General features: G+C 37.9%; 1 protein-coding gene across 1 annotated transcript; it reads right to left on the reverse strand.

Annotated features, from left to right (window-relative positions):
• Positions 1-1,406: 1,406 nt before the first annotated feature.
• On the reverse strand, positions 1,407-14,673 carry LOC104704501 (BEACH domain-containing protein B). The gene is given in 29 exon segments (XM_087458111.1): positions 1,407-2,358; positions 2,670-2,901; positions 2,982-3,353; positions 3,499-3,624; positions 4,021-4,227; positions 4,352-4,445; positions 4,531-4,560; positions 4,562-4,575; positions 4,665-5,117; positions 5,199-5,504; positions 5,580-6,945; positions 7,491-7,606; positions 8,052-8,228; positions 8,310-8,528; positions 8,607-8,798; positions 8,888-9,149; positions 9,242-9,430; positions 9,582-9,906; positions 10,181-10,604; positions 10,706-11,024; positions 11,169-11,329; positions 11,448-11,621; positions 11,983-12,327; positions 12,417-12,458; positions 12,581-12,736; positions 13,138-13,287; positions 13,414-13,572; positions 13,677-14,129; positions 14,334-14,673. Coding segments are annotated over 29 exon segments (7,806 nt in total). The 5' UTR covers positions 14,394-14,673; the 3' UTR covers positions 1,407-1,675.
• Between the last annotated feature and the right edge of the window lie 1,200 nt (positions 14,674-15,873).

The following is a 15,873-nucleotide window of genomic DNA, read 5'->3' on the forward strand; positions in this document are numbered from 1 at the left end:
TCAATCTTTCCATTTACTTGAGTTTACAAAACGTAGGCCCTGCTTGGAGAAGTGCGTATCAGAGTCGCACAGACAGCTTTGATTTCAGACAAGGCATAAAAAGATGGCTGTTTGGGAGTCGCTGAATTCACTGGCGTGGAATCACAGCGGCAAGGGATCACCATTCCAGCGACAGAGATGAAAGTGGGATGAAGGGAAATAAACTTCTTCCAGTATGTCCCTAACACGGTCATCACTGTTCATTGAGGGAAAAATGCAATAAAAGCAAAACAAAACGCCCAAAATAACAGTTAACTTCGATTTTTATATAGTATGAAAAGCTTCCAACTATAAACCTGCGTGAAAGGAAAAAGCATTATCTACCAGATTCGTAAATGTCTTCTTATTTTCTGTAATATTATACCACTTTAATCGATGTTAATGCACTGACAACTGAGTTTAATTTCTTAATATGCAATAAACATGTTAATTATATATATCGCTAAACCTTGATGGCTTGATATATATATATTAGGGATAATGACGTAATCCTTAGCATATATTTGTGTTGTATTTATCGTCCTAGTGTGATAAAGGGTTCCGGACCGATATATTAGCATCTAGAGCTTATCATATGTAAAGTCTCTCTTGTATAAATACCACATGGTCGTTAATCAATAAGGTAACTCAGTTTGATATCTATTTCTACATAGTATCAGATCCAAATTTAAAAAAAAAAAAAAAAAAAAAAAACTTCTTTTTGTTTTAAAGTGTCAGATAGTTTCGACTTCTCTTGCGTGCCAAGTAATACGATGTCTACTGTTGGAGAACAATTATCTGGTTCATCCGGAGCTCTTATCTCAACGTCGTCTTCAACGATGGTGTCACCATACGCTCTGTCCAGCTCCGACAACCCAGATACCGTGATCTCCTCTGTTCTGTTGAATGGAGAAAATTACAATGAATGGTCTAAGGAGATGTTGAATGCTCTTCAAGCCAAGAGGAAGACTGGTTTCATTAATGGGTCCATCAAGAAACCTTTAAGCGATGATCCTGATTTTGAGAATTGGAAAACGGTGAATTCGATGATTGTGGGTTGGATTCGAGCTTCGATTCAGCCCAAGGTGAAATCCACTGTTACGTTTATCTTCGATGCTCACCTATTGTGGGATGAATTGCGACAGCGGTTTACAGTAAGTAATAATGTCCAGGTCCATCAAATCAAACCTCACCTGAAAGACCGTAAATCATATCAACTTCCCTAAAATCTATCAAAATTTCAAATTTACTAAATCCCATGAAATCCTCCAAAATCATTGTTTCAATACACCCCTTAATTTAAAAGAAAAAATGTAAAACAAAATAAAATTTTATATTTTAACCAAATAAAACAATATATAATTCATATAAAATATCGTAGATAAAAATTTTAAAAGTATTAAGCAAGATTAATTGTATACTAATCGTATCACCTCTTCAAGCACATCTCTATTGTCTAGTATAGTATTGTTACATCAATTAACATCTCTCTATTGTCTATGCATCTTAACTGCTTAAGATGAGATATATTGCACATTTACAAGGCAGTGAAAAGTGTCAAGTCCCCTCTGCAGAACACAAGATTAGCCCAAAATCTAGAACCCCATTGCTAAACCAATGGATTAATCGGACATAAATTTACATACACAAGATAGAATCAGGATTTTGTGCTCCAGATTGGGCTCGGTTTCCAATGTTGAGGATTCTCGATAGAATAAACAAGAAGGGCTCCATCTTTTGTCCCTGCTAAGAAACACTCTTCCTGAGTTACAGTTAGAGAAGTGATTATTTTTCCCGCTCCATTATACCTTCTTACTACGTCAAGTGTGTTCATAGACCGGACAACTATCTGTCCTTGGTCACCGGCACTGACCAAGAACTCTCCACATTTACTAAGTTCAAGACAGTTGATGCGTCCATTTGACTCCGAGCTAGCCAGATGTTTTCCGTTAATGGAGTAGAGGTGCAGACTAAGATCATCATCACCGTACAAAACAATTCGTCCATGGTGCGATGCAGCAAGCTTCGACACTGCACTGCCTGAAGGATGTTTTAAAGATCTTATGTATCTTCCTTCCCGCAATGTGTGGAATACACAGGTTCCATCTTTTGACCCACTAATGACTATATCAAGATCAGTGCTGACGTATAGGCAGGTTATGATATCATCATGACCGCAAAGAATATGAGAAGGAGCATCGGCGAGGACAATATCTTTCCGCATTACGTCTGCCTGCGTATTTTTGACCCTCTTTTCAGGTGTTCTCATGCGGAGAATGTCCCACACCATCACAGTCGTGTCATAGCTACCAGTAGCAAGGATACTCGAATCAGCAGTCACTGCAGCATCACGATATATTCAGTAACGCATCAGTGGCTTGTGGAATTACAAAACATGATATATGTAGACCTGGTTAACGAGAACCCTATTTTGATAAACAAGTTAAAGCACCTAGGTTGTGGAACTGGCTGAATCCAACTCTTACTATTCTTCACATAATTTCATATTGGAGTATTTCTCGAACATTAACAGCATCCTATTCTAGAAGTCTAATATTGGCTAGGAGCTCATCTACGTGATCATTTATTCATTTCTAAGAAAGCAGCAGTATCTTCAACCAGGCAAAAGAAGCAGAGAACAAAGAGCATACCTGCAACACAACTTACGACATCTTTATGATGTCGGATGCTCTGGACTACCCGTCCATCAGACAAGGATATGACGTGAAAACTGTTCTCCCAGTTTCCACATGAAACCAGAAAATTTTCCAGTGGTGCATGCATTGCGGCAAAGCACTGTGATCCGAGTTCAACATTGTCTGCTAGGGGACTTCCAATGTTACGGGGAGAGAGAACATCAGAACCAACTCCAAAGAATGGATCCTGCAATGACCGAGGCCTCAACTGAAGTGAATTAAAGAATATCGAACTGAAAGAGTCCAAAAGGATGACACTGAACATACCTGAGCGCTAGAAAAAGTAAAATTTCCGCCAGAATGTAGTTGAGTTGTCAACCAAATCTTGACTGACAAAGTTAGACCTTGGTTAACGAGAACTATATTTGAATCCACTACACCAACATATAGAACTGCTGATGGGGGATGAGTTGTAGCGGGAAGAATGGAAGTCAAATTAATGGAAGCAGGCGCAAAGTACAACGGATGTGCAATTGGAATAGGTGGCCCTCTTCTTGGATGTTTCTTCCGGAAAATTTGGATGGGAGTTTGACCAAAATTAGCGATCTGATCTTCTATTGCTGATATTTGCAATTCATCTTCCATATTTTCGGGGTCGACAGCACCTTCATATGTAAGGTAGTAAAAGATATTTGCTGCCTGCAATTCAAGTTTTTTTTTTTAGTACGAACAATTCGGGAAGCTTCAATACCATGTAAACAAAAAAAAAGAGAAATGCTTATGAAATATGAACTATCACAGCTGGCAAGAAATAAGGTAGTTTTCGAATATTAATCAGGAGTACCTCCACAGCTGGTTTGCCACGCTGTTTGTGTCCAAATATCAAGTCAATCCAATCATGGAGATGAGAACTAACATACTCGCTCTCTAGGGCTTCTCTATTACGAGCAATGAACATCTCTGGAGAACCCTGCATATATAATCCGTACCTAAGTTCTCATGGAGATAAAACAACAGAAGAATGCAACAATGGATTGGAGGTACATTCAGGATTTCTGGAATCCAACCCCGTCACTACGATTCCTTAACGCCCAAACACCACCAAAATAAAGTTCTAATTTTAGTTTGTTACTGAACATTGCTATAGTCTCCAAATAATAATTATCCTATAGGTGTTATCCTTTTTAAAGGACCAAAAACGGCTCATGAACATGTTTACCATATTTCAAGATTGGGTAGCAAACATTAATAAATTACTCTTAGGAATCACATATGTAGTGGCATATTCAGTTTTCGCACCAAACTTCAAACTAATTCAGCGTTCAACTACAAACTACCGTGTAAATCCTATGTGTGAGAAGCATACCTTAGCCCATGGAGGTAGACAAACATCTCCAAGAGGTTCACCATCTTGTTTCACTCCAAGATGGTAAGAGTTAGAATTCACCAGAAATTCAGGCATGTAGAAGAACTCAGGGATCAATTCTTTTACATCGCTTGTATTGGACAAGCAATTCCGAAAGGACCCCTCAACACTTTGGAAAAGACGATCTGCGTGATCAAATTTACCACCCTGGCCACGGACGGAACTATTTAGTGGATACATTTGTATTCACCATTTTTCATAATCTATTTCAAAACAGAATTGCCTATAATACTCCAGAAATCTGCTATTGGTCAAAGTGGGAAACAAATACCTGTAGACTACGATGAAGGGATGTAAACGGCTCTAACCTCAAAAGGTAATACAACACACTTCCCATACTTGAATAATGGGATCCGTAATAGAAACTGCATTAAGTTCATAAACAAAAATTACTAAGGTGCCGAGGGGGGAAAGTATCTCTTCAATACAGAAAAAATGCCTGCAGTGTACCTGGGTATATCAGGGTCAGAGAAGCTGTGATCTGTCCTCAAAAATCTGTCAAAAAAAAAAAAAAAAAGTCATATGGTAATACATTCATGCCACTAATCTCAGAAACTAAATTCATGTCGTTGCTTTATACTAACCTCAAACCTTCTTGTATCTAAAGCTCCAACCGGTTTAGAAAGATCACGAAAGGTAGACGCTTTGCTAAAATCAAGAGTCTCTGATGAGTAGTCAGCCACTACCCAAGGGAAAACAGGATACTGAGTCAAATCATTATAAGATCTGCCTGCAAGGGTATTGAGAATCATCAAGTATTCAAAGTTTGTAATTTCTCTCCTTCTCCATCTGTCTCTGGCTGTTTCTGCCATCTCCATAGCTACACGTCTATCGACAAACGAAATAATTGCAGTCCTATCCCTAGCAACATTCTTTGGGAACAGGAAGTCGTTCCTGGTAGAAACAATTAACATCCCGACCTCCTTTGCATTCTTTTGCGACGCAAAATTTAGAAAGACTGGGGGTACAGATTCCTGGAAGAAAATCTCCAGAGCTGTGTATTGAAGCAAATACCGCGTCGAATGAACACCTTTCACCTATCAGCAACATGACCATCAAACGTTATCTAATATGCTGAAAAGATGCATGAATTTCCAAATTAGTTTAATGTTTTTTACCTTCCCTATTTTCCATCTTCTGTGGCGCTTAACCTTTTTTAATGGTTTCTTATTGTTGTTTCCTGATTCCAAATCTAGGAATGTCTCACTATCATAAGGTGAAGACCATTTGACAAGGTTCTGTTTATTGTCAGCCTTTGTTACATCACTACCCTTTGTAGTGCTAAAGTTCTTGAAGACAGCTGATCCACCCGTTCCTTCCACCAAAAACTCCCCAGAGAAATGCAATACATTTTTCATAACTGCCAACCAACCAGCCAGTTTCCTCTTCGGAGTTATAAGAACACAAGGAACTGATGTCAAAACCTGAGAAATAAAGCGAAAGCATGTTATACATAACCACTTTATTGTCTACTTCTTCAAAATCTGTGAAATATGTACCTCGCTGGTATCAACTTCTAGAGAGGATGCATCCACTTTATCCTGTACGACATCCTTGAGGCCACTGCTAGTTCTCACAAGCTCCGAGAACTGGATATCAGCAGAAGTATCCATGAAAGTTTGCTCACTTTGACTGCTGTCGTTCTCACAGGATTCTGAGCCACCCTCATCAGTTATCCTGCGAATGCCTTTTAGTAAAAATCTCTTCATCTGTTCAGGTATATGTATCACACCAGACTTGCTTTCATTAATAACGTTTAAAGTCTCATTTTCAGTGGCGGTGGAAGTAGAAGGTGGATGACACAGCCTTTCGTCAAAATGATAATTTCGTCTCAATTTTGGCCTACGCCTCCAAGAATCTTCTGTCCTGTCGAGTTTCCAGTGGTTTAAAATGCTATTAGGAAAAGGAGTTGCAGACCAAGGACCTCTCTCATCCATCAAAGATCGCAGCATGTGAATCCATTTCTCAGTAACATTTTGCTGTTGCTCTTCATGGCTTAATTGCACTGCAACTCGTCTATTTTCATCCCATGTAAGAACAGTTTTTAATAAGTTTTCCAGCTCATCATCAAAAGCTTTCCTGCTGTTGCATTCTAAAGACGATGTTTCATTATTTCTTTCAGAAAGGGTTTGCACTTGACGAGTACGATCAGATATCAATGTTTTCATGTATGTTGTTTCATCAGTGATTGCAGCAAGCACACGGTCTTTGTGTATAAGATTCTGGATAGAGCCCATTTCTTTGAAGATTCCACCAGAATCAGAGCTGTCATCCTTAACCATACCACTGGTGGCAAGGATGGACTTTCCGCAACTAACAGTTTCACGTATCAAGTGTGATATGACATGAAAACGAGCCCCGTCATCTAACTTTCCATACTGGTGTCTCACATACAGCAAACACCCAATAAAGAGATGCAATCTGCTCTTGCTTTGTTCATCATCGGCAGCTAAAAAGGAAGGCAAGAGTGAGGTCACCTGCTGTACACATCTAGTGGCTTTTTCGAGCGAAGACATGCACAGATAAAGGGTGACGAGCCTAAACACGATTCGCGGGCATTTCTCCCCCCTTAGGAGCATGGCTTTATCAACGGTTTTGTTCATTTTTCCACTCAATGCACTGCCAATCCCTCCTGACACAACAACTGCGGCCATTTCAGCAGCTGGAACATTCAATGATTCTACTAAACCTCTTGCTCTTTGGCCAATAGAGGGACCAGTAGCCGAAGATTTGGGAGATATCTTGACCGGACCCCTTCCATTAATATCACATATTATTCTCCACAAATTGTCATACAAATTCCACCATCTTTCATTGGTCATAAGTTCAGTTACTGTGGTGCAAGACTGCTGACTTTCTGTGTTTCTGGAAAATGAATGATAAATTACATCATAACCAAAACTAGCAACCAAGAAAATGAAACAGCAAATATTACGAATCAGAGTCACTGAAAAACTTTCTCTTTCTAATCAATATACTGGAATGTTGTACTATATCGTAAAAGAAAAGTAATATAGATGGTGTATTATCTGTTAAAGCAGCTTCTCATATATTTTAGAACAAGTGAAATATACTAAGAGAATCGCAGAAAGAAACCAAGTAATATGCTTTATATCACATAGAAAACACTAGCCACAATTACCCAAACTCACGTGTCATAATTTTTATTGGAAGGCCAGTTATGTTTCTCTACAACAATATCATGGACTTAAAGTTATGCTACCCATACAATGTACTCATAATGGATACTATGCTATCCACACTGGAGATGATTGCATGTCTTATTACAATTTATACTTTATACAGATAATCAACTCCTTATACAATACTTTCTTATGAGAACTTTGTAACAATAGTGTAAATGGCACGAAACTAATGATGCAGTGAAATGAAATCCATAAAGAACATACCTAGAGGTTTCTTCCGTCAAAAATTGTTGAAAATTTTCGTCTAGCCCCAAACTGTGGTCTTCACGATTTCCAAGTTGTAATAAATCCTCTGAAAAATCAGTGCTAATTGCTGGAAACTGGAAGAAAACATTTGACATCATGTAAAGGAAAGCACATATATGATTTTCTCAACAGCAGGAAACTAGATCAAACCACTTATTAGCATTTACCTTAAATACAATTAAGTTATTTGAGTTTAGAGAGCGTCAAGTAACTTTTGTTAATCCAAGATGTCTCACTAAATAATTTTACTAATACCTTCACCACCCTGACTAACTGTTCATAGCAAGTACATGTAATGAATGAATGGAAAAGACACCAAAAAATCTAAATATCAACCTAGTTAACAATCCTTGGAAACGTAAAAAACGCAACCAAAAACTCCATAAATCTCAAGCAACACGTAGGACAAGAAGGGAGTTTCAGAAGATTTTGCAGCATGTCAACATGGATTTAGTACAATTTAGTTCAACAATCAACTGCATGAAAAAAAATGAAAAACCAAGAATAGGTAGGTCATACCAGGAGCCTACTGCCAAATTCACGGACAAGCATCTCATCAACGAGCCGCAAGAGATACAGTACATTGTCGCGACATGGATGCGAAAGGAAGATATTATCTTCAGATGAGAGTTCCACCAAACGCTGAATCAAGTCCTCATAGAGATCGCGGAGAAAAGACCGGTATGGGGCATCATTCTGTGATGAAATAGAATAAGCACAGAATAACAACAAATTTGTTCTAAGATTTAAGGAAAAAAAAAGTTTTGATTAACTTACATGCTCACTCTGCAAGAGTATGAAATTCACAGTTTCTTCTAGCTGCTGCCAACCTCCCTTCACAGATAAAATATAGTGGCAGAGAACAACACAAAAGAGACCTCTGACAAAATGTTGCTCATTTAATGCCAAGTCATCATGATTAATCAACTCAGATCTGTAGTCTTTTATAACATCAAGTTTCACAGACGCTGATAACCATGCACTCCATCCAAATTCCTACACATAAGATTTTGTATTTTAAATTGCCATTTTAACACTTGCATAACTAAAAATTACAGCCATATGTGTCTATACCATCAAAGCTTCAACATTCATAGGATTTGAATCTAGAAGATCGAGTATGTCACTGATTATTTTCATTCGTGCTAATCCATCCTTGCAGCCGGACAGGAATTCGAAAATAAAAACAAAAACTTGTGGAAGAAAAAAGTGAGAGCTGCTTGGTTTGCCTTTGAGCTTATCAACCTGGTTGTGTTTCTGCAAAACCTACAAGAAGAAAAAGAAACTAAAATTGATCTTCCAACTATATTTTCTGGAAAGTTGAGAACAAATTATTTGCATTCTTCAGCTGATACCTGCTTTGGGCTGGCCCCCCCAAGAAGCACATCAAACAAGGTCGCACGCAAGTTATCTGTCTGAGGATATTGAAACAACCTATCAGACATGGCCAAAAAAATTGGTTGCGTTCTAGAACCAATTTTCTTATGGCCTTGTGATAGAGACTTAGTTCTTCCAACAGCAAGATTGAAAAACTTAGGTCCTTTTTTCTCGGAAGGAATATCATAAAGAAGCCTTCCAAGGAACTGCAAGCCGAGTAACCTTATAGGCTCGTAATCCCTGCCAAACACAAAATGTTAAAGTATGTGACTGATATTGTGTTTGCCTCATAATATAGAGGGAAAAAGCTGGGTAACATAACAAAAAGTTACCTCTGCAGAAGATTGACAAAAATGTGACATCCACCGATAAGATTGACTTGTTCAAGAAAATAAACAAGGACTGATGTTTGAGAAATGGCACGGATAATCATATGCAGAACATCTTCGATACATGCTACATCTTGGCATGTCTCAAAAAATGCTGTCAAAGCTTTCACGTCCCCTGATGAGATATTCTGCCTGAAAAACAGAGGAAATTTTTGAATAAAACTGAATACATGGACTTGAGTACAAGTTTCAAAAAATATCCTATGATGTATTTGAAGCTAGCTACATAAAGGGTAAAAATATAGAGGCGAAAGAAACTGTATTTTTACAGTGGATGACATGCCTCAGACTCATTTCACCTAGGCTCAGCAAAAGGAGACGAATTTTATGAATTTCATCTTTACTTGGTCTTTCTGTAATAGTCCGAGCTGGATGCATAAGAGTTTTGCTTCCTTTAAGGTATTTTTCAGATTCCCAGTAAAAGTTCCATACTATGTCGATAACTCTTGGGAGTCGACAAAGGCTTCCCAGAAGTCGTGGATCATTATCTAGCTGTTGGATGAGAAACATGTAAAGTTCACGCTGCACATTATAGGCCGCATGGAGCCAAATGTGAGGATTCAGGAAAATGCTAGATATCGCATCCTCCACAAGCTGCTCAGCAAACCCTGGATAGACAAAAATAAAATAAAAAGAAACTTAAAGAACCAGCCCCATGATCTACAAACAACTTTAAATACTGAATTAACAGACGGAAAAAGGCAAGAATCCGACTAAATATACGAGCTACAGAAAACAGTATATGATTCCAACCATTGGAGGAAAAAAAACAATTCTAAAAGAAACCAAAATTAGAAAAACGTTTCCACTTCATGTATAAACACGACTGCAATATATAGTACATGAAGTGAAGCATTAGTATGAGGCAATCATAGCACATACCAGAGCTTGAAATAACGTTGAATAGGTGTGTCAAGGATGAAAGCGTCTCTAGATTGAGCTGCTTCGGTTGAATAGACTGTAACAAAAATCCTAGTATGGGGAATCCAGAGAGAAGATGCATCTGTTGCTGATTTGCTGGATTTTCATCCAAGACAGACGCAATAAGTTCAATAACTTCTGCTATCATACGCTCTTTTGTTGGCATAGCTGAATTTTCCTCTTTAAATGCTTCACTTTCACATCTATCAGATTGTGTAATCAAAGGAAAGAAAACCGATATCCCTCCGACACAGTAAATAATCTGCTGGAGCAAGCGCCGCGAGCATAGCTGAGTACCAACCATAATATCGGCCTCAAATGCGAGCCTTTCTTGTAAATGATCTGACACCCGAGACACATTAAACAATCTCCTACCATCGCTCGCCTAAAAGGAGGAAAATTTTGTTTGGTTAAATAGGAAAAAGAAAGTTGTTATTAAAGATTGGCATAAATGATAGCAAATAACTGCTTAAAAGGGTGGATGACCTGTGCATTCAGTCCAAAGGAAACCTTAGATGCAAGCCCATCTTTTCCATCAAGAATACCACTCGGAAATGGATTATCAGAAAAGGGACCAGTCATCTCATTCTCCAAGAATGCATACATATAGCTTGGTCCTAGCGAATAAATGGCCTGAACTTGCTCGGAAGACAAGGAATCATTAAACAAGTAAACAGGGCCAATTTGGCCAAAAAACGGGAAAACATCTCGGATCGATTCCAGGCCATCGTTATCTTGGATTTGTGGCAAGGTGATTCTTGTACCAATTAAGCAGCTGGTAAGTACATCAGCAACTTTGGGATAGCTGAAATATAAGATAACGGAATCAACTACTGTAAATAGAAAAAATAAAGCAACCAAGCATTACACAATCTGACTTGTCAATAATTCTATAAATATTACAACAAGCCCTTAAAAAATGTAGTAGAAAAAACCTATGTGGAATCACCTGCATCTTTCAGATGACACAAGATCCCCATCAACATAACACCTCAAGAGGCTTCCACCCCAAAATGCTCTTCCAATACTATGAGATACACAAATAAAATGCCATTTTTTACAGACCAAGTTGGTATGCACATTTACACATTGCCGTTTCAGATTCAGAGACTGAAAAAAAAAACAGAGAAAATTGTGTTAGGAGAGGCGTAAGTAAATTTAAAGAATGAAAAAAAAAAAAAAAAAAAAAAAAAAAAAAAAAAAAAAACCCCTCAAAAAAGTGTCTTACAACATACGATAGCCCATCCTTCCCAATAGCAGCAAAGCAACCCTTTCCATTTTTTGACATAAAACTGAAGATACCCATTTTGCCATCTCCAGGAAAGCTTTCTACCCTAAGCCAACAGCAAAAGGAAAACCCCTTATTTGCAGGCCACTGAACGGTTGTTCTGATTACAATCCCCTGCGAATGTGAAAACAATTTACAAAAAAGGTAAGAATTAAGTATAAAAAAATTGTCAGAATTTCTCTACTCACCAAGAAAAGTGTAACACATTAGCATCAATATCTCCAATAGAGTACCACCATTTCTTGGTATCAAAAATGCAAATACTTTCCACCTCTACAAAGCCGCCACTATGTCTAAACATTTACCATTTAAATTTGAGGCATGTTTGATACAGTTACGGCAGTGTAAATTAATCAGTATGCAAAAGCAGCTTTAAATAACTGATGAGCTTATACTTTATCTCAACTAGTTGTAGCAGTACGATAGCACATATATTTTAAGTATGAAAACTTTCTCAAGTGGGACAAAGACTTACAGAATCAACCCCGTTCATGTCAAAAAAGCCTGTTGGTCCTTTCTCATTCAGCATTGACAACAAACAAGCCAATAAAAGTGAGCGGTATCTCTGTTGATTCCCCACTCTTTCACTCCGAAGAAGTGCAAATATCTTACGTATATCCTTCCCAGAAATACTGTGGCCACCATTTGTCTGAGTTAGCTGTGTTATTTTCAAGATTACACTATCATCATTTTCCAGAGAAAACCAATCAAGAAGCAGGTGAAGCATTCCCGCCCGAACACATGAAGCACGATTCGATATGGAATCCCTAAGGAGTTGCTGAAACAAATTTAGCCCATAACACTGCAAAGACTCGCTGCTCTGCCATATCATACACCTCCACAGTAAGGATATATCCCAAAACCAAAATATGGGAAAAGGCAAATCTAAGTAACGAGAATTGCACCAACCTTCTGAAGTACATTTAAGTAAAGTATGATAACATCTTCATTCTGGATAGGAAGAACAAATTAACCATGGAAACAGGAAAATTAGAGTTAGCCCCAGTGAACTAGGTATTACAAGAAAATTAAAAGATAAATCATTAACTGATAAATTAAGGAAACTACATCACCTTTATAAGAGCACTGCCTTTATCGTCAAATTTTCCATCAACAAGCATATCAAGTAACGCGTCTAAGAGCCTTTGGGTAGGTTTCCATTGGAAGAAATCCAACAATAAGCTTTGCAGTGTCTGATAACCCTTGCCCGCAAGGGCTTTAAATGCAAACTGAAGGGCACAAGGAAGCAGTTGCAAAAACTAATTATACCAGTGCAAGAGACCTTTAGATTCAAACTTAGCTCAGAAAGTCTTCCAAAACAATAAAAGTTCATGTGTCTTTCGTTCTGCTAATTTACTATTTGAGATGACACTTCCAACATTTCTTTCACAATAATATTGACATGTCATCAGCCTTATCTACATGAATCATGGGGAGAGAAGCGATATTCTTATTTTGGTAACACAGTAAGCAGAAACTTTACAGAAACAAATTTTTTTGTCGCTAAATATGCTACAAAAAGTTACTTCTTCCACGAACCCATGTTTTTTCTCATCCAGAGGTGATAAGTGAACAAGCCAATATTAAGTGACCATTACTGTAGCGAAGAGCAAAGGAAAAGAAGAAGCACCTTTGACGTATCATTATTCGCAAGCAGGGAAGTTAGAGTCTGAAGGACATTTAAAACCAACTTCTCTCCATTTGCTTCATCAAGATTACCATTTAATAGAGAGACAATGTGTAAGAAACACTCCCCCTCACGGAACAGGGCTTGGTAATACTGGATTGGCAAAACAGTAGAAGAGAAAATTTAGAGGAAGCACAAAATAAAGAGAAGGATCTACAGTAGGAGTAGCTGACGCCAAACAGACATTACAAGCATTATATAACAAACATAGAGTCCTACCCTCGAATTAATCTTGATCAAATCCCTCATACCCGCCAATAGATCAACAGATAAGTCAACAAAATCATTTTCTCTTTCCTTCACTTGAGTGAAAGTTTCTAGATATTTGGAACACACTTGCGATTTTGCGCTTTTGTCTTCGTCACACGAAGGCCTGATCTGAAAATAAGGATAAAAAAATCCATTTTATTCTCCTTAACGAACTAAAAGATCAACAGAAGTATAGTAAAGACTACTTACAAGTACTTAATTGAAAGAGATACCTTCATGAGATCAATAATAAGTTTCATCACATTGTTTCTTACGGCTTTTTCCCAAAATAGCTCAAAAAGACAATCAACACAAACAGAGCTTCGCAAAACATAAACTTTTGCATCATCTGCCGACGAGAAAAACTCTGTGAAAATCCCAACGCATGATTCCACGCACTCAAACCAACAATCCTCTGTATGACTTGTTGAATCAGACTTCTTAACAGGTGAATCAACTACAACTCCACTGTCACTACTTTCGACTAAAGATCCGGGCTTCCTACTTTCCCTAGCTTGATTACAAGCCAATCTGAGCACACGACAAGCTCCATTCAATGCTTTAAAAGAAAGTTTATTTTCATTTGAAAGCTGTAACGAACGTAACAGCCTCTGTGAAAGACCATTTGCAATCCTGGGTGTAGTTGCAGACTGCTCAAGAGCATCTAATAGTACAGATACACTGGGCTGCACAATCACAATAAAACAAAAGCAACATGACTGTACGATCACACCAAAATTAGCCACTAACTAAAGAGAAGCAAAGCAACATTTGTATTTGGTAGTATGATTCAAATAAGGAAACAACAACTTCAGCATCGGGGAAATTGAACTAAACCCTCAAATTCTTATCTCATTTTCAAAAACCAGAATCATCCAATAAAGGCGTACCAAATGAGACGTAGTTGCATCAGAACTTGGAGACGATGCTGCGATAGAGTCGGATTCCATTTAGCTCAATCGGGGTTTCGTGTGTTCAATGATCTGTTTCAAGATCTCTAGCCGACGGTTCGATCCCAGAAGAAATTAACCAGAACTGGCGCATAACCGTTGGTTCTTGGATTCACTACGAAGAGAAACGGCGAGGGACACAGCTTCTTCAGGTCTGTGATAAAGAGTTGCTGCGATGAAGAAAGCATCGGAGCAATTACCCCCAAATTCTGCAATCTGCAGAATCGAAAGAGTGCAGACAAGTATTTAGAATTTACAAAAGCAAGTCCTCCTTTTTAGTAAAGTTTTCTAAATTCCTCTTTACATTATATTTATACCAAACGTCACCCATTTTCTTCCGGTTAGGGAGGCATTCGGTTATTCGGTTCGGAATTGGTTCGGGTTCCAAGTTTTTCGAATTTTAGGAAGAAAATTCATTCAAGTAGCCCTGGGCATATTATCCAGACCCAAAACCCGAACCCGAACCCGAACCGAAGTAGGGGGTTCGGTTCGGGTTTGGCTAGTGTGTAAAACCTGATCGGATATAATATATCTAAGGTTTGGGTATCCGATCGGGTTTGGATTTTACCCGATACCTGAAAGAAAACTCGATACCCGAACATATATACATACATGACATTACATATATATAATAGAACCTAAATTCCTAAAACTAACAATCCTTAATTTCTACTATTCCTCTTTTATCGTAGAGTCTGTTCGGTTTCCCATCTACATTGTTAAAAAGAAAAATATAAAATCAGATTTCATCCCCAATTATTCAAACTAGAAACACCAATTCAAGTTGTCGCATCTTTTTCTCCTTCTGAAACTTCGCAGAGAAAATCAAAGGTTTGTCTTCTTACTCTTCGTCTTCTGTTTTGCATAATATCTTAATTTGCTAAAATAGGTAAAGTACAAGTAGAGCAGAATGTTCTTGTTCTTTGCTCTTGTTTTGAGATTTTAATGGTTGGAGATTCTGATGGTGAAGTGTTTGTCTTTTGGTGTGAAGCAATTTGGTTACAATTTGGTTTTGATTTGTCTTTTTCTACAGATACAGAAATTTTTTTCTTTGATGTGATCAAGCTTTGCTTGATTTTTGACTGTTAATGATGATGCATTGCTTGATTTTTGGCCGAGCTTTGCTTGATGATGATTCTTAATGATGAGTTTTGGTTTGAATGTGCTTAAGCGCAGATGGATTTATCATCTCCAAATTTTGATGATGAAGAGAGAGATATACACGAAGAAGAAGAGTTTTTAACACCTGAGTCTAATCAAAGGGGAAAAACAAATAAACACGTAACAGCGGATCCGAGTCTGAGCAACCTGAATCTAAGTCCCAAAAGACTCTCAACCCAAGATCAAATGTATGGTAACATTTCATAAGATTGAAGGACAATCGTGACAAAGGTAATTGCAACTATTGTGGAAAGGAATTCAGTTGTCCAACAAAATCAGGGACAAAAACCTTGTGGAATCATCTAAAAATTTGCAAGGC

Source organism: Camelina sativa, chromosome 7, assembly GCF_030686135.1.
Source record: "Camelina sativa cultivar CO46 ecotype springtype chromosome 7, ASM3068613v1".
Taxonomy (NCBI): domain Eukaryota; kingdom Viridiplantae; phylum Streptophyta; class Magnoliopsida; order Brassicales; family Brassicaceae; genus Camelina; species Camelina sativa.